Raw genomic sequence first — 20,284 nt, forward strand, 5'->3', positions numbered from 1 at the left:
GGGTTATGTTACTTGGGTGACAGTCAATGTCTATAGGCCTCCTTTTTCTTAGGGATTTTCGATTTTCGGTCAAAAAGACCTATTGTTTTCGTTCTGTTCTATTATTTATATTCTTCTCGACAAAGTTTCGTCGGCGATTTTTTGAAAAGGGAAGAAAAAATAAAAATTTAATAATTAATTCTTTTACCTATTGTTTAGTTCTCCCGTATGTCCCTTTCTTGACTTCCGGTTGTTATACTTCCGGTTTACTCATGCAAAATACAAAATCTTAAAAGTGCCCTTGTATCTCTTTAACTTTTGATTATAAACAAAGAAATGTTGGATTTAGATACCTCATGGTATGATTTACGAAATCGTAAGCGACAACTGCTTTCTATCTTTCACTGTTTTCGAGATATTTAAACCTTAAACTATGAAAAAAGGTGGATGGAAAAAATCAAAATTGAAATAGCCTCCAATTGTTTTTTTAGTGAGGCATTTGATATGTTAAAATTGTCATAATTACCATAAATGTTAAACTGAAATCACGCGTGGCACTTTTTCTCAAACAGTTTTCAAGTAATTTTTTTTCATATTTAATATTTATAATGAAGGACTTGATACGCAGACCGGAAAATTTTTTGGGATAAAAATTCCGAGAGATAAGGGATATAGAGGGGTCAAAGCTGAAAACATCCCTTTCGCTGTATTTTTTTTTATTTTTTTATGACATTGCATCACTTACATGTTTAAGTTCATATTTAGGCAACTGATTATACATGTACCAAGGCGGTGAAGAATTCTTAAAATATAATAGATATGATTTTACCTGGCATTTTAAATAAAAAGGGGAAAAAGGGGATGTCGAAAATCCCTTACTTTTTGTTGAAGACAAAAAAAGTTCTAGTTTATATTTTTTCTGTCTTATTTGCATCTCAACAAGATATAAGAAACTGTTATTTTGAAAACGTTTATCCATATTTTTACCGGAAATGATATTATTTTGAAAATAATTATCTACATTTCGTAGAAAACAAAATGAAATTACAAAATCCAGATAAGCATGCACGGTACCGCACTGCAAACGCTCAACACCTAGGGGCTAGTTTGAATTAACGACACGAGTGACCCGGGTTGCCAGAGTTGTTAATAAAACATGTATTAACCCGTGTTACAAAAGTTTACTCCTACTTTTAGTGAGAGCATAAGTTTTAAGATGGCGGAAAACGATAAGCAATTGCGAGTTTGACAAATGAAAATTTGAACTGTTGGGCGTATTAATATTATTTATCACTCAAAGAGTAGAAATTAATAACCTTTTTTATTACTCAAAATTTTCCAGATTTCAAGTAGAGTTAGAGATAAACAGTGAAAAATTTTAGCATTTATTTAGCTGGAGCTGGATTGGTAGAAATGTTAAACTCCACAGGTAAAACCCACCAATGATTTTTCTTAATTTTCTTTTTAATTAATTCTTAGTTACTCATCAAAAATTTCATCATGGAGATGTTTATTTCAATTCAAAATAATTTTCAGATCGGGGTAGGGGGAGGAAATCTTATTAGTTCTGAATAACAGGGACATTTTAAAACATATTTGCACAGGATGCATGTTTTAAACAAAAGACATTACACTTGTAATGGTAAATACTCTAAAATAACGTAAATTCATGTAAATCTAAGACAGATAGCCTTGGGTTAGCTGAGAGGAAAAAACTTTTTCGGCATTTTTAACACTAGAGCAACACTCATCGTTTTATTCACATTCATAGAGTCTAGCCTTTGCGCATGCACCAACATACCCCTAGAGTCACTAGAGTCAGTTCGATTTGATTTGAACATATTTTATTGTATACATATATATAAGATGCATACACAAATGGTTCGGACACAAGTCCTGACAACTTACTAGGTCTTTACCATGAACTAGAAAAAATTATCCAAAACTTACAACTGTTATTACATGATATAGAATTGGTTTTACGATAAATGAAAATATATTATCAGTGATATATACGTAAATAAGAAACATGTACATAAACTATATTAAACAAATCTACCAGTTTCAATCAAACGCGCCCTAGGTTACAAGGAAAACAAATCACACAAGCTACAGATTATACCTTGAGATTGTATAACACAACTGACTTGTAAAAAACAACGTTGTTACCACTGAATAGGTAAAATAAAAATCGACACTTTTGTTTCATTATCATATAACAACTGTTGTGTTACATGTATTATTGATTTAAAAATATTAGAGCAAACTTTCTGTGATATTTATAACAACGTACACACTATCCTTATAAATTATTTACCTATAAATGTATCACAAATACATTATAAATAAATATGGTATAATGAAAAATGTTACGAAAATACGATCATTTGAGCATCGTAGCTTTGATATTACAAGAGAGTACTCCGCTGTATTATCATGACAAACAACATTTAAACACCATTGCAATTAATAAAACAAGCCTTATGCTTAACGAAGAAAGGCAAACGAAAAAAAAAATCACGTTCCCGTATGCACACGTATGTAAAACATATGCATATCATACAGTATTTAAAAAACGCATGAGATATTTAGTAGTCATTTTTCTGTACCATTATATAGTGTTGCTGAGATTATGAAATCAATTAATGAATGACTTTTATTATGATTATTGGTGTTACATGTAAACAGAAGTGTCAGTTGATATACGCAATATGCTGTATAGTTGGAAGCCGTTTAAACAGTTACTGTTTTTGCATGCATTAAATACGATAGGCGATAAACACACCCCAAGCAATATGTTATTGTTACATTATGACACAAGTGCATTCACGGTATATATCGCTTCACTTTTTGGCACGAGGGGGTGGAGCTCCCGAGTGTGAAAAGGTGAGGCAATGTAGTCCGTACATGCTCGAGTTATCAATCGTGTAACTGATTTTTCCAATGGTTTTGGCAGAAAAAAACAAATTGTTGGGGAGAAAAAGAAATTTGTGGGCGGACCGACCAAACATGAGGATGGATAAAATCAGTATCATATATTTCTACGAGAAGACGGTTTTACCAAACTTTTGGGACGGATAGGCCAAAAGCCAAGGGACATATTGACCGGAATGGTTTTATATGGGAACAGATCGACTGGCACCCTATACGAAACGAATTATAGAAGTACATGGGTATCTAAATTGTTTGAAATGGGGCATGTCTTTTCGTTATTCTTATAATCCTAAATTCATAAAGCCATACAATCAAATCTTATAATATCATTGTTACTGGTACATATTGAAATGTATACAATCAAATATAATGCAATATATAAGCATTTATCTATCAGGCAATTCAATTGTTAACACTAAACATACATTTATCTAGAACACTTTATTGATCAAAAAACTGTTTGCCAATCGTATGAATCATCTTAACTGAATTGTGTGTGTATACTTGTGTCTGAAAATCTATTCAGTCATTGGCTTTCTTTGACAATGTGTTTAAAATCGCAAAACTTATTCCTCCTTAGATATTGACACAAACATTAATGCCCTGGAGTAAACACACTGACGATATTTTATATATTTAAACTTGATGAGCACGTGTGAATTTTCTTTCTTCCTGGTTTTTGTGTTTTGATTTTATTTGGTGCTAAAATGAACGGTCTACTTTGCGTGTTTGCGATAAGTTTATTTCTTGTTACAACAAATGGTAAGGTTTATTTTTATGTGTATTAATACAAACTCTCTGATAACATCTGGTTGGAGTTCTAAATGATGCTTATATATTGATTTTTAGCTCACTTGAGTCACTCGGATTGCGTACATACATGCATATTGCATTTTTCTTTGTCCTCCGTCGTACGTCGTACATCTTGCACTGTCCGCAAACAATTAAACATTTTCAACTAGTACTACTTTTTAAAAACAATAATATTGCCAATTATTAACATTTTGGTTTGAATCATGTGAAGACTTAAATATGTAAAATGTATCACCATACAATCCCATAGGCCTCAATGGGTTGGGTTGGGGGGGGGGGGGGGGGGCTTAAGCCAAAAGGAATCAAAGCCATTTTCTTTTTGTGACAGCATACCTGGTTTTCTTTAATGTGAATTGTGTCCATAATCCGTTTGTGAATCCTAAATTGATGAACAATACCTTGCTATCAATAAAAATGGTGTACATGTACCCTATATTTAACATTCTGCGAAAAAAAGAATATGCTTAATAGCTAGTATTTTTTTCATATACTACCAAAAATCTAATTCAAGTAATATGTACATCTCTGATACATGTCCAATTGATCTGCAAAACATCAACTTTCTTTCTTAAAAACTAAAGGAGGAAATATCCGTACATGTACCACACGGGTACCCTATATGCTGTATTCTACTAGGAAATGATTAAGTTCAACAGCTACTATAAAACTATCAAAACCCAAGTAATACATGAATGCACATGTCTAAAATGTTATTGTCTTATTAATCAGGAACTTCAAGGCATTATTTTCCTATCTTGAAAATTGTAGAAAGAGTTATCCGCACAATAGGGCTACCCTAAATGTAATTTTTAGTGAGAGAATGACTTTTGCACCTGGAATAGTACAGCACCCAGGCCTTGAGTGCTACCACCCGTTTCTAAAATAAAAGGAGATGCAAAATCAGCGTATCCTAATAACGGTGCTGGTGACAATAGAGATTTCGAAATGAGTCTTGACATTCTGTTGTCCACTTATCACCAAAAGTTGTCAGTGGATACTTAGCATTCTTCTTGGCTATTTCTAGTAGTGGCTAAGTTCAACAGCTAGCACTTTTTATTTAATAATCAAAAATCAAGTTCCATGTAATATGGACATTTCTAATATATGTACAACTGATGAACAAAACATCTTCATATCTTCAATAACCAAATTTTTCTATTTGAAAACGCGGTTAAACGCACTAAATGCTGATTTAACATTGAGAGCCATGTCTTAAGGCGGGACTGATATGTCATTGAACATATAGTGAGCATGGATTAAATCTTCTCTACTCTAACATATATTTTAATACAATTAAATGCGTGGTTGACTCGTTTCGTAATAGAACAGTTTCTTATTTAATGTCGGTTTGGGCAAATTGATATGTTTAAAGGAATTGCCTTACCTAGGAAAATGTATAGCTTTGATTAACACAGCATACCCAAATGTTACAAGTAAAATTCCATCATACTTTTACAAGGATAATTTTGACATTTCTTAAAACGTTTATGACAACATGTGTTTATAGATTATCAAATGGGAAACTGTGTTACCCACAAAAATAGTCACTTTATTGCATTAGCATGCAATACAGTCAGTACAAGCATCAAATTTTTACAACATACATGTACACCATGGCATAGCATACATGCAGCATTTAAATTTCATACCATGGCATTTTAATATCATACCATAGCTAATAATTTCATCGCAATCCTAAGATTATCAGTCGCGAGAGCATGCCATAGCAGAGCATAAAACATACGTTCAACTCTGATTTACTTTTCATGAATAAATTGTAATATTTAAACTGCAGATTAGTTTGAAACTTTGAAATATTTGGAACTCTTCTGTATGCGGTGGTGTTTTTGTTAATTTCATAGTATTATACTATAGCACATCATACAATTTTATATCACTAAGCCTTTTTTAATTTTTATATAATTAATTTTAATATCTCATAGCATTTTATATAAATCACAGTGCATTGCCTTTAAATCTCATAACATATTATAATCGCACACCATAGAATATCATACTATTGTGGAAGATATAAATGAAATGGCTGTATCACATAATTTATGAAACTTATTTTTTTGTTGGTTACTTTTTTGAAAACTGTTAACTGTTAAAACAGATAAAATGGTTTTTTTCATTATTCTTATCATTCTTATTACATTAAAGCTTTATGAATGGGACACATTGTTAAATTCCACATTGCCCTTTCTACATACAAATGTAGATTCAAGAGTACATGTACTAAACTTTTGATTTTTATGGCATAAATTGAAAGAACTTTTACTTTCTTTTTTTGTAATAACAGAGTTAAGATTTTATCAATACAAAATTAATTAACTGGATAGTTCATTTTTTCCGCAATTTATTAATAATTTACTATGATATTGAAAATAATAGAAAGTTATAATCTAAGTATACTGTATCTCTTTTAAGGACAATGTCCGGATAATGGTAAGTACGGGTGTTTTTTTGATAAGATTGTTTATCTTGTTTCAATTGATATCAAAAAGAATATCCGTGTTCTTAAAGCTTGCCTTTTCTTTTTTCTTCTTTTTTATTAAATTTTATTGTTTGGATTTACTTTTTTTGTTTGATTTGTTTTGTTTTCTTCTAGCAGTTGGAAAAATTCATTTTAAGCTGTAAAGTAATAAGTAATGGACCAGCTTCATTATGTAGTTTATGTTCAATACTGTGTGGCCAACTTTATTAACTTTAGCCATTTTATTTAATTAGATATTAAATGTCTATGACTATCCCTTAAATTTATGAGTGCAATTTGAATTAAAACAACAATCTTTTTAAAATTTTAGCTATAATTTAGAAAAAAAAATGTAAAATTGAGAAACCAGTGAATTAAAGGTAATAAATTCGTTGCTCATTGCCAATGTGGCCATTTCTTTCTTTCAGCCGAGTCACTTGAGTCCTTAAAAATTTCTCTGGCTGTATTTGTGGGGATTTCGACTATTTTAACAATATTGAATACATATTTCTTCATTAAGCTTAGATTAAGGTAGGTATGAAACATTTGAACTTGCAACTGCTTATATATTTAAGGCATGTACTAAAACATCCTGTATTTTGAAAATAAATATATTATCCAACGTAGAATAGTTAGCCAAAACTATGTCAGAGCATATGAAATACTATTTTATCTGCTAATAACAAAAAGTTTTTGCGTATTTTCTAAATAATGTAAGTTCTGTGTATTTATATTAGAGACAAATCTAGGACCAAAACGGATATCCCAAATGTTATCATAAGTCAGCGAGGTGGGAATGAACCGAATGCTGGAACTTACACAGAACTCGGAAATATGGCATCAGGAGATTCTGTAAACCAGTACGAGTCTATATCACGCCAGGAAAACTACATAAACACGACTATCATATAAACCGTGTGACGATTCTGTTAGAGGTGATTTCATGGTTTTTTTTGTAAAACCCTTTTTTAGGAATCAAAAAATAAAATGATTTCGATTTTAAGAGGCTTTTTTTTATTGATTTCTGTACGCGGGTATTAATAGATGGGCGAAAAACTATATATTTTCTTGAACACATAATAGAAAGCTGTATTTAATATGTATGACTGGCTTATCTGTATTTATAAATAATACGAAGCTCATTTCACAGGTATGACGGATGTCCATATAAAATATATAGTAAGTGTATCCGTTATTGCTGAAGTATTAGCAAGACCTCTAACAATGCATGATTTTACAAAGTTCAAACTAAAACATTATATATGGGTTTTTTTTATTTGACATTATGCACTGTGCAAACTTGTGAGCATAGAAAGCTGAAGTGCGCTTGAAGAATTAACAAACATACAATTGTCCCTTTCTTTTCCGATGTTGTTTTATGTTCAGCTATCTTAAAATATTGAACGGCTGTTGTTTTAGCACAAGATCTAGAGTGTACTGTATAGAAGTAGCAAGCATTTGAGTAAAACAACGTCTAACCCGCTGACTTAAGTCGATCATTTGCTATGTGCAGATCCATTTTCATTACTTATACAAGTATCTATTCTTCAAACAGAACTTTAGTTAAAATTCAAATCAACCAGTCATATCTTTATGATTTTTAATTGTTGAAAAAAGCGTTGAAATGTCAAGCAAAACTCTTTAAGTTTGGTAGCATGCAAAGTAAAAAATATTTTTGACATTTGGTTTTTGATAAATGAAATACTTTTTTTAAATATACGACTTACATATTTTATAGATCAATAAGAATAAGTTTTGCTTGCAAACGATTTCCTTTTTTATCATTTGCATAGTCCCCGCAACAGTCCCTGTTGACAAGTAACATCTATAAACAGTCATGAGAAGTGTAGGTTCATGATCCTACTCTTGAGCTTTGGTCAGTTGTGCAAGTTCATTTTCACTGAAGGAAAAGTTGTGCTCCATTTCTTTCCTATAGGAAAACACTTTACAAATAGTTATAATATTTTTGAAGCGTGGGGTATCATTTGTACGCTTGCTATCGGTACCTATAGTTCGGACTTATATTATTTGGCCTCTGTAAATATTATTATAAAATTTAACTTAGCTACACGATAACCCGCGTTACACGAAAGATCATAACAATATCACTGTAACACGGAGGTACATGGAAAGGTAAATAAATGAAGTTTGCGTTTTAAGAAATAACGCACTCATTCGTTTAATATCCAACTCATTTAAAGTCGGCTACTATATACGTTTTTATCCTTCTTAGGGATGAATTGATTAAAACTATTGGTACACTGAACATATGTAGTCATAGGTATACAATTGCCCTTTAGTAATGCAATATCGCATCAGAGTGGAGCATCCACTTGTGACAGGAAAAAGTTTTCAAATGTGGTTTTCTTTCGGAAGTATCCCATTGCATCAGCCAACTATGTACATTTATTCATACCATATATAGCATGCATGAAGTTTGAGCTGCGTATGTTTTTGTTCATTAATATTTGATTTATATTAAATATGGGACTACAAAATTGCAAACTTTATACTACTTCATCTTATTAAAGAATATGCTTGGAGTAGAATCATTAATAATACATATACCAGAATACTGCTACAAACAATTTTACAAATCAATATATATGTATTATTACGCAAATGTTAAGCAGAACAAAAACTGTTACTACCGGTATTAGGCCAAATGATAAACCTCCTCAAACTGTTTGCCTAGATGTAGATTAGAAGTTTTTAACAAGTCTTTTATTTCCTGACACTATTCGTAAGACTAGTAGTCCGAGTACTAATCCCTGGGAAGCTAGTTCATTAAGTATTTTTTTTTTTTTAAAAATACTACCGAGCGATTTTACAAGGCCTTTTAAGTATTTCTCCTTTCAATGGTAAAGATTTTTAAATATCATTCATACAAAATAAAGGCAAAAGTGTAATCTTAATTTAATCATGATCTTTATCTGTGTAATATAATAGCCTACCAAATGTGTAAATGTGAAAGTTTAGTAGATGGACTTCACTAGTTAACTTAATTCTTCGTTATAGAGTTTTAATTTTTTTTTTGGGGGGGGGGGGGGGGGGGGCAAGGCAAAAATACCACACAGTAAAAACTGCCACTTCATCACAACAATCACAACAGTCAGTATAAAATATGTGGAGAGTGAATATGTCACTAGACAGATTAAAAACATCGAAAATGTTTTTACGAGCTCTGCCGAGAAGGCCTGATAATGCTTGAAAAGACGTGATCGTATTTAACATGTCTTTCCATTACCAACATTTTTATTTACAAATTGTTTTACTGGAGTTATTTCTAAAAATAAAACTACATAAACAAATTCAGTTTTTAGAAGTTTTTTTTTCTTCCTTGTAAGAGATATATGCATTTGAAATGAAGGGGTTTATCTTTGCACTTGCTGTCAGTGCTTTCGTTACAGCATCAAAAGGTAAGTTTATACATTTTTCTGTAAAACAAAAGCATAAACTTTCCTTTTAATTCCTGTTGTTTAGTTTTTCCCAATCTGATTTTTATCGTGTTTCGGCACTAAAGGCTTAGGAACTAAATTGTTTATTATCAAAGACACATATTCATGTATGAAAAGCGATGAAATTTAAACATGGGAATATGGACAAGGGCGAAAAGCTACATAAATACATAAATAAAATTAATATAAGTCGACCGATCACGTGCATATTTGTCATTTCGAAAAATTATTGTCGAGCCAAATGTTTTCGGTCCTCTCTGCTCCCCATATAAACTTGGCAGATAGGCTTTATTTTTAAACAATTGTGATATAATTGCATCGGTTCCAAAAAATGAAAGTAACATAAATATGCCCGACAATCCTATTATGGATACTTTGGTACGTTTTTAATTGGGGGGGCTACCCAATATATTGACATATAGCACATCATTTCACTTCATCAGTGAAGGGAAAAATTAAAAATTTGATATATGAAGGTTGTCCAAAAAAGCGTAGACAAGTAGCGTTATTTATTAAATCAAAAACACAGGAAGATGGAACTTGTGCCCAACAGGATTCAAGTAATTTGCATTACAATTATGCTTTGATATAATTCAACACATCATTTCACTTCACAAGTGATGGGCAGTTTCCTCACATTTCATAATTTGATATACGAGGGTTTTTCCCCCAAAAACGCGTATACAAGTGGCGTTATTCAGTAGATCGAAAACACAGGAAGATGGTACTGGTGCCCCACAGGGTTTCAGTTATTTGCATTAAAATAATGCTTTGATTTGCTTTATTGTATGAGAATAAATTGATACTAGATCATAAATTCGACATGTTAAAAACGAATAATTAAAATCAACATATACATTTGTAGAAACATACAGTTGAATGCGTGAACTCATAGTAAAATGACCACATTTTCAGCAAATGAGGCGGCGCATCGCATCGGTAACTTATAAAAAAATTTACAGCCCTTGAAACAAATCACAACCTGATTTCAAGTAAATAAAATTAACAAAACCGAAAATATTTGGACGAGCATAATGACATCAATATAAAAAAGAAAACACGACCGATAGAATTGACGACAAAATACTGAACAACACATTCCTGGAAAACAGACATTGGATAACAAAACATAAATAAATTTTCAATATCATTGTTCTCACTGGCAGAAATAGTGAACCGCACAGTTCGCATAGACAACAATTTCTTGATCAAAAAAATAAGTAATGACCAGTCGGCTAAAAAAAGAGCCACCCTTAACCTCTTTTGTATGATTCTCAACATTCTTTCCATTTGTTATCTAAAATATTAACTTTGAAAGAGAGAGAGAGAGAGAGAGAGAGAGAGAGAGAGAGAGAGAGAGAGAGAGAGAGAGAATACTATAAATTTTTACAAGTCCCGTTATCGGACAAAAACGCAGAGACCAATAAGCGTATCAAACGTTCAGAATGCCAGTTATAATGATATAGTTGTGCAATGAAAGTGTTATTCTATGTAGAAGTTCACGCGCGTAGAGGTTTTTGTTCTTGTTTTATTTTTACATATCCGTGACCGGGTGTATTTTTCAGTCAATATATAGTCTCAGTAGCTTAGTACATGTATAGTATAACTTTATCATCATAATGATTATATGATTTGCCAAATTTGACCATAAAAAACATGTTTAAAAATATAAGAAAGATAAAAAAAAAATTCCGGTATGGCTTGCAACACCATTTACCAGACACCAAAATTGTTGAAGAAAAACTCTGTAAGATAAGGCGTTTTAACTACAGGAAAAGAAAATCCATCGAGATATCTAAATTATCAAAGAAAAATGTATATAATATTATTCTTTAATTTATTCTTTTAAAAAAAATACGTTCGACACACACAATTACATGTATATAAATGTGAGTCATATCTAGCATTTTCTTATGACTTTCTAACATACATGTATATCTTGATACGAGTCTTTGAAAGAGAATTATGCATGCAAGGATTCAAGGATTTTCTCTAGGGCTGGATGGGGGGTTCTTATGATAATTGTGATAATTATAATTCCGACTCCAATTTTTGAGACATTAGAAAATGATAGAAAATTCAGTCATCATTTACCAAGATCGAATGTGCTAATCCATTTGTCGGGAGGCGGGGATGAGGAAGGGGGCTAAGGGTGAGGGCGAAAGAGTAACTGAAGTAGACTCAGTTTTCAACTGAATGCAATGAATGAAATACTTCTCTTCCTATATCTCAAGGCAAAAAGATTATGTGGAGGTTTAAAAAGTTCGGGTAAGGGAGGGGATGAACGCCTACGATCCCTTTACCATTCCTAGATCGGCGCATGATATATAACCAGTTCTTAGGTAGTTGGTTATTTCAGTTGCATGTAAGGCATCTCAGTTACTCCTGTAATTAGTGCCATTTAACGTTAATGCTTACTACAGGTCATTAATTGTTCTTACCACGTATCTCAAACGCTTTTTTTTGTATCATAAATTGATACCTTTCTTACGCACAGTTCATTATGAGTTCGTTCTTTTTTCAGGTCAATGCCCGACCAATGGTGAGTACTTATAATATAAAACAAATGGGCATTTACTCCCAGTCTATCTTATAACATCACTGACGCGCCATTCTTTAGAAATACTCATATCAGTTCTTTACGTTTTCCAGTTCAAAACATTTCAGTGGCAAACTGTGAGGGATCAACAAAATATGGGTCTTATATTTACATTGACTTCAATAAAATCAACCGTCCATGTTCCTGTACGTTGACTTCGTCATTTAATGGTTCTATACTCGTAAAATCCATGGAAGTGATCAAAGAGAAATGTAATACACAAGTAAATGTTGAACACAAATTAATTTTTGGATGCATTCCAGAACGAATATATAAGAGATTAGACGTGCAAATCAACCAGTCAGTGCGCGTACGAGCTGACTTCTTTCCACTTTCTACATCAGGATCGTTCTATCAATGTATCGGATTCATACAAATGTTTGGTATGCTTGTTCACGTATCATTCTTTGTGGTTTTAAATTGGTTTTTGTGTTGTTCTTTATAAGAATTTGACTGATTTATTCCCCTTCTTCAGTTCTTTTTTATGTACTTAAAAAAACATTGCATACAATATTTTATATGTTGTATAAAAATAATGAAAGCTACCGCTAGCTTTGGCTTATCATAAATGTATCATTTATACAACATGGCTATTTTGCTGCTTTTAGTTTTAGAAATATTTATTCTGAAATTAGCATCATACATACTTAGTAACAGTGAATAGCAGATTGAGAAACAAGCCAAAAGGATTTTCATAATCTCGCTCTCGTCAGTTTACAAATGGGAGGTAGGTAATGTTATCAAGTACAATGACATTACCCATGAACATTGAATAAGAAAAATGTAGGGGAAAGAAAAATAGAAAATGAAAGCTGAGTCAAGAATAGCTGGAATTGAGAATTGAGACAATTTTAATAAATTAATAGATAATGTATAGTATACTAATCGACTAAATTAACTTAATATCAAAATTGAAACAAAAAATTGCTAAGTAAGATTATATAAATATTATATAAATATTATCTGTGAACATAAAGTTACATATGATACATACATGTATATGATATTTAATGTGACACAATAGCTATAGTAAAACAACAGGTGAACTCAGAACCTTTTGCTGCTTTTCACAATTAGGCGAACCTTCAACAGATGCATAACAGTTTAACAATGACTGTTATCCTGACATTTATGTTTCAAAGCTTAACTCAAAGCATTTTTAAAGACCTTTTTGTATAGGCCTAGTCATCTTCGCTAGCAAAGGGTTTTCGGTCCACTTCGCTTCCCATAAACCCTTCGCAGATCTCGTTACGAAAACTCGGTGACAAGCTCCGTTTTATGATTGGCTGTAGCTGCAGGTAGCTGATTCAATCCCAGAGTTTAAATCAGGCTCTAGGAAATTAACTTTTTTAAGAAACACACGTGTGATCTTTGGTACAAAAAATCGACGCATTTAGCAAGTTGAAGCACAAGTGCTCGAGTACAGTGTCTCCCTTACGATGATCTAACTGGATTGCTTTGAAAAACCGATATATTTTACTGCACGGGATTGAACAGAGATTTACTAACTTGTCATGCAAGGCTCGCGTGATAGTATGGGAAGTAAACATGGTGAATGTAGAAGTTGCCTATCCCGTTAGTTTATACGTTCCTGCATATGGTTATTGCTTTTAAATGTTCAATGAGCTGTATTTTATCTAATTGTTGTCCACAATATTCACGACGATGATTCCTGGTTTAATTTTTTCATATATTAAGGACATTTTCACTCCCGGTACAGGTCACTAGAAACACAATAAATGAAATAGTCCTTGCTTTCTCTATATCGTATCTTCATTTCTATTCAACAGAATCGTTAATTATCTCCGATTCTCGTTAGTCAACATGTTTTCAAATCGTTTTAATGCCGTAGCGATTGTATATTACCAAATGTGTCATTGGATTAAAATGTAAATATGCAAGGGACGCAACTCAGATTGCTCCCTAGATACATGTAGCACCATCGCATCACCGAGTTTTCGTACTGAGATCTGCCAAGGGTATATGGAGAGCAGAGTGGACCGAAAAACCTTAGCTAGCGAAGATGAGGCCAGAAGCAATACATGTTGTTTTTCATTCATATGCATGTGTGCTTCAGAAGGATTAGGTGGAACCCTTAGTGTAGTATGTGGAAGACAACTTGGAAGAAACACTGCATCTGCAATAAACAAGAATAATTTGGACGTTACAATGTCAACCTCTGATATTTTGTCAGAAGAACTTAAATGTGATCACGGAATTGGTATGTTCATTTCAATATATGAAATGTAAGAATCTTATAACATGATAATTTTTAGATTTACGATAAGAATTTAATAGTATCTCTGTAAAACTTTAAATATTGTCGAATTTTAGAGGTACAATTAGTTGTTTTAATAGTAGCATGTATTTAATACCTAACACTTTAATACAAATTTAGCAATTAATACAATGATTCTGCATCTGCGATGCACCTTACTTTATATAATTATAGTCTCCAAAGCTTATACAGATCTTTTAGAGATGATATCGGTACTGTTTGCAGACTCTTTGGCTCCGTATCGCACCCCTTTCGGAACTACGACGATTTTTATGATTTAATATTAGGAAACGACTATGTTTTTTAATTTCAGCCGAGTCGTTGTTGTCCTTACAAATCCCATTGGCTATATTCGTGGTGATTTCCACAGTTTCAACAGTATTGAATATTTACCTGTATGTTAACATCAAATCAAGGTATGTGTAATAAAATTTGCTTCGACCTTTAAGTTTAGTTTTATCTTTGTAAAATGTTTTACATACATGATTGAACGAGGTCTGGTTTCTATTTATCCCTGCCCTTTGCTGAATTAATAGAAAACGCAGATCGAGTTAAATAAAACCATTCACCACAAATATTGAGAGCTGTAAAAAAATAAAATAAAATAACGACAATTCATAAGTAATGTTTAAAGATCCATTTGAAGTCATTAAAGTGTGATATTTAAGGTATAAGAAATCATTCTTTGAGTATTATGAGAGGATCAAATACAGTCGGACGTAATCAAATCAATCATAATACCCTTTGGGATTTTTAAAAAAAATGATTTTATCATCCCGACCTTATCGGAACAACCCATTATATTCCAAAAATAATTAAAACATGTAGTTATATAAATTTTAGCAATAGTGCTATTTTAGGAATAATTAATCATTCTTTGAGTATCATGAGGTTATCAAATACGGTCGGGTGATCAAATCCAATAAAGTCTGAAGGCTTTCTGATAGATTTGATCACGCACGACCGTATTCAATCACCTCTTGATATTCAAAAAATGATTCCTTATTACTTACATTTATATCATTCAGCAGTAGAATGATTAAATAATATTAAAAATAACAATGATTAACTGTATTGGACTATACATTACAAAAATTAATTCGCAGTGTTATTATAAACAAAGACATTGGGAAATGTAAATATTCAAGATTATTCAAGATTCATCAAGTCATTGATGAAATGTACATGTATAGGACTACACATTTCAAAATCAATTTGTGGTGTTACATCTATCACAAAGACAATGGAACCTGGGTGATACTCACCGCATATCGATCAAAACATTTAATAAATATTTTTTTATTATTTTCACAAGGACTTTAAATATAAAAATGACGTTCTTATTTTTAAAAAGAATTATTCTAACTATACTAAATAAGTTTATTTGATTACCGTGTTCATTTATATTAGCATGCTTTGCCAATACAGGTAGCACTGCAAACGAATAGGTTACATGCATGCTCCTTTTTATAAATATTAATAAGAAATCGAACGCATTTAGTCCACTTTAACAGAAGTTTATCTTTTCCATATTTTAGAAACGAGTCTAAGAACGATAAAACTAACCCAAACGTTATAATGAGCGATCGAGGTGGGAATGAACCGAATGTTGAAACTTACACAGAACTTGGAAACACTGAGACAGGAGAACCTGAAAACCAGTACGAATCGATCACACGCCAGGAAAAAAAATAAACGCTAATGTTTTATAAACCTTTCTAAAAGTTGAAATTCACCTGGAGTGAAATTGGACTAAATACATGTTTAAGAAGTAGTATTACACTTTTGTGGTTGATATTATTTATTTTAGAAAACTGTTGAGTATTTATACATGTAACATTTGAATGCAAAGAAAACCAAACAAATTGGAAAATAAATGTTATCATAGTATATTGATAATAACTGGAAATCAAGAAGACTGAACATTGTACTAGTTTTATTAACTATAAACACGAGTTTAACATGAATGTATTATGCATGTTAATGTTGACAATGACGTACGCACTGTTGTTGTTTTTTTTCGCCTTTAACAGCTGCAACAATTTTATAATACAAAATGCTTGTTTTTAAACCATTTTAACTCTTAAAAATATTTGCTTTTGATATAGATCTCGGTGCAAAAGATTGATTAATATTTTTTCTCCTGGCTTTTTGTATTGTACATTGTATTCCCTCTTCTCTTATTATTTAATTGGTGTACACAAAAACAGGCGCGGAAATTGTGTGTATACGTGTTTGCGTATTTGGGTGTGTTTTATTTCTAAACAGATCAAGAATTTGACAGTGTTTTGTACATGAATATAGATGAGATTTTTTTTAACTGTTTGTGTTTAGAAGAACTTGACTGCAATATTGTAATTAGTATTGTATATGCTATTAAATGCTTTAATTTGTAGTTAGGGCCACTACCATCTTTGCACTCTCGCCTTGTACAATAAAATTCAAATGTTACTGTGTTTAATAACCCATACAATTGAATAAAGGTAAGCACACTGGTCTAAGTGGCATAAGTCTGGAAGTGCATACACAGTATGACGGGCATCAAATTTTATATGGAGTACATGATGATTAGGCTTAGGCAGCACTAGTAAAAAGTGATATCAGATAACCTTAAAGATTAATTAACTTTTATAGTAAGCACAATGGCCGCCACACTGCATGGCGCATGCGCACTAATAACAAACAAGATCATGCGAAAAAACTTTGGCGAAAACGATACCTGCATGAAATTATATGAAATAAAGAAAAAAGAAGGCGAAGACGAAAATGCAGAGGTGTGAATGCGAGAGTGCGAACGCGAAAGAGCAATAGTAATATCATTCCTTCGCCTTTGAATCTTTGCGCGTCGCCATCGCGTTCTCGCTCCTTTGCCTTCAAAACTTTACATGTTTCGCCATTGCACCTTTGCATCTTCGCCCAAAGGCAGAAATGCAAAGTTGCGAGTGGTCCAAATGGAACACCATAGGACACAGCAAATAGACAACAAATAGGTAGAGATTTTCTGTCTTTGGCAGAGGATCCGTTATTGAGATACAGATACTGTCATTCTTTTCCTCAGTCTTTCCACAATATAAAGCCTGACGGGAAACCATTCTTAGGCAGATCAATACTTTTAAAGCCTCTCTAGAAGGAGGAAAACCTCAGTTTTTAAAAGTTGTGTACCCCTTTAAATATATTAAAACCCCCGGTACTTTTCATTGTATTTGTTGGAAATTAACTGTCAAATGACTGACTAACTCGTGCTTTGTCTCGCTCAAAAATATGTAGCTGAGCCTGAAGACCATATACTTTGGGAAAAATCTGAAATGTAAATGAATGTTCGATCATGATCATATATAATGTCAATGAATCTTAAAATTTATGATTGTAATTTTTCAACTGTCAAGTGAAATTTGTTGTATCTCTTGCCCTTGGACAAGTGAGTTATATAAAAAAGATTATAGACCCCTGGTTTGTCTTAAACTGTGACGAAAAGTTAAGAGAGGAAATATCTCACATACAAAAATTAATATTATTTTAAGAAAATAATCTAAATATTTTAGCTTTAGAATTAAACCATTTTCCTATATATATATTTTTCCAGAACTTTTCGTCTAAATGAGATAAATATATTTTAAAAATTGCTATTTTAAATTGCACGTTAGTTGGACAAATTATCAACATCATATTACGCTAGTATGTTATGAGATTTCAGTACTTTTGAATTTATAGCGCCCTTTTAAGGATAGCGTTCGCTGAGAGTTAAGTATATCATTTAAAACACCTTTCTTTTAAATTTCAGTGTAGTCAAAAAGAGTTGTTAATGTGTAACGCAAAATATTAGTAGACACGAGCTGTTTTGTATCTTGGGACAATATAATAACAACACCGACGTAATAAGACAACGTTATACAGAAGAACATACCACTACAATGTAACACGGAAGTAGAGATAACTAATTTTATGTTTAGAGAATTAATAACCAATATCTAAATCATTGAACCCGTAAATACACAACTGAAATACTAGCTTAACGTCTTAAGGAACGTGTTATGGGAGTCAACAAAGTGGTAAAAATACATGGTTTTTAATATTCATTGCGATAACTTTTATAAAAAAAAAAAAAAACATTAGTACGTGTAATCGTAAGCACATGTATACTGTTGCCCAATAATTAGAAAATAATAAAACAGCACAGTGGATTATCCTCTTCAGACCGGATTTTTTTTTCTCGAACCATTGTTTTTTAACCCATGCCACCACTATGCATACAATAGTGGATATACAAATAAGAATATCACTATCTTACGTTTGAATTGACAGTTAAGAACAATGTTTTTTTTTTTTTGCACACATAACTCAATAAAAAAAATGTGCTGCGACTACAAAGACGAGAGAGAGAAAGACAGAGAGAGATAACTACATGTATATCTATTCAATGTAAATCATAAGTTGTTAACCATACAATAATTTCTGGTTGTCTCTCTCCGATATAAGCGGACATCTTCTCCTTACGTTAGCTGATACACGGTTCAACTAATTAAACTTTTCGTTTTCATGCATATTTTAGCAAAAGCTCTTTATTTATTAATTTTTTTTGGTACATGAAACAAAATAAATCGAGTGATGAATATAATGTCATAAGCTTGGTAGAAATAAATTGAAAGATTTTCTACACGAAAGTGAGATAATGCTAGTCGGAATTGTGAATAGATTTTTAATCACAAGACCATGGGCAAACAAGGACGAAAGTGTATCAAAAACTTGTCACGGCACTATAGCGGTCATGTACATGTAGTATATCAGATAAGGAAGGAAGAATAGGCAAATCTGCTGAGAATAGACGATTGCATGAAAAATGATAAAAGTTATTTTAAAAAGTCATCATGTTATTAAGAAACTTCCATAAATCAACCGTAAATCAATTAGAATAAGAGGAATTGCTATTTTTTTTTTTATTTCAGAGGCTTTTTTAAATGTAGGAGAAAACTTTTAATTAGTACGCGGTTAAAATATTTGTATATCTTTAGAGCCCTATGAGCTTTTAATTGCAAGTTTGATAGCCTAAATCAATTAAAGAAACATTTAATTAAATCCTAATTTCACAAGAAGAATGTACAGTTATGTACTTTTATTGTTTTGAAAAGAAAATAATAACTTTAACATTATACCATATTTTTAAGATGTAATCAAAAATGATGAAATCTGACACATTTTCCAGTACTTTTTTGAAGAGGAAAAGTGACTGTAGCATTATTAATATATTTCATGTGATATCACACGATAAAGCTATGATGAAAATTTTGATAAGAACAATCATTCATTTTTCAAGACACTGCCGCTGGTTCTACAACTGCTGGCACAATAATACTTTTTGGACCAATGATTATTATCTTAGTGATGAAAAAGAGGTTTGTAATGCTATAAATTTGTCAAATACGTGGTATTCTTGTTTGTTTTTTAATCCGTTTTATACTTTTTTTTATACCAAATGGTTAACATATTTTTTGATTTATATAGCATTTAATATTTTTTGGTGAGATGAGACATTAACGCTTTTGAATGGTCGAAAATATTTGTTGATACCTGATACCTGATTCAATAAAATTTTGAGTTCGTTTGCACTCAACAGCCGGAACTACTTTTCTCTGTCTGTGTTTTAGTTATGTGCTATTTCTAGAACGGATATCTCAGGAAAGAGTATTTCTTTCTTAATGTATTATAATGCATCAAAAACAATGTAGGTCATGACCTTATGGGACTAGCTG

The 20,284-nt window shown here is 31.8% G+C and overlaps 2 protein-coding genes across 3 annotated transcripts; both read left to right on the forward strand.

Annotated features, from left to right (window-relative positions):
- The first annotated feature begins 3,574 nt into the window (after positions 1 to 3,574).
- LOC117691689 (uncharacterized) lies at positions 3,575 to 7,150 on the forward strand. Its single transcript, XM_034478308.2, has 4 exons — positions 3,575 to 3,675; positions 6,157 to 6,174; positions 6,631 to 6,733; positions 6,940 to 7,150. The coding sequence occupies exons 1-4, from the start codon at positions 3,621 to 3,623 to the stop codon at positions 7,112 to 7,114; spliced, it is 351 nt and encodes a 116-aa protein (XP_034334199.2). The 5' UTR covers positions 3,575 to 3,620; the 3' UTR covers positions 7,115 to 7,150.
- A 2,359-nt stretch (positions 7,151 to 9,509) lies between these two features.
- LOC105329623 (uncharacterized) lies at positions 9,510 to 17,028 on the forward strand. Of its 2 annotated transcripts, XM_034478290.2 has the most exons (6): positions 9,510 to 9,621; positions 12,185 to 12,202; positions 12,313 to 12,642; positions 14,337 to 14,480; positions 14,851 to 14,953; positions 16,076 to 17,028. In XM_034478290.2, exons 1-6 carry the CDS (start codon positions 9,567 to 9,569, stop codon positions 16,230 to 16,232), a joined length of 807 nt encoding a protein of 268 aa, XP_034334181.2. In that variant the 5' UTR covers positions 9,510 to 9,566; the 3' UTR covers positions 16,233 to 17,028. The 2 variants fall into 2 exon arrangements, with proteins under 2 accessions (XP_034334181.2, XP_065927573.1); XM_066071501.1 differs by lacking the exon at positions 12,313 to 12,642 and having other exon boundaries at positions 9,528 to 9,621; positions 16,076 to 17,026.
- The last annotated feature ends 3,256 nt before the right edge of the window (positions 17,029 to 20,284 follow it).

This window comes from Magallana gigas, chromosome 9 (genome assembly GCF_963853765.1).
Source record: "Magallana gigas chromosome 9, xbMagGiga1.1, whole genome shotgun sequence".
In the NCBI taxonomy this organism is placed as follows: domain Eukaryota; kingdom Metazoa; phylum Mollusca; class Bivalvia; order Ostreida; family Ostreidae; genus Magallana; species Magallana gigas.

Bases quoted from the DNA above. Each gene is read 5' to 3' on its own strand.
- LOC117691689 (XM_034478308.2), top strand. From the start codon at position 3,621: ATGAACGGTCTACTTTGCGTGTTTGCGATAAGTTTATTTCTTGTTACA. The intron at 6,734-6,939 runs GTAGGTATGAAA...TATTTATATTAG, and splicing joins TTCATTAAGCTTAGATTAAG to AGACAAATCTAGGACCAAAA.
- LOC105329623 (XM_034478290.2), top strand. From the start codon at position 9,567: ATGAAGGGGTTTATCTTTGCACTTGCTGTCAGTGCTTTCGTTACAGCA. The intron at 12,643-14,336 runs GTATGCTTGTTC...TGTGTGCTTCAG, and splicing joins CGGATTCATACAAATGTTTG to AAGGATTAGGTGGAACCCTT. The intron at 14,481-14,850 runs GTATGTTCATTT...TTTTAATTTCAG, and splicing joins TAAATGTGATCACGGAATTG to CCGAGTCGTTGTTGTCCTTA.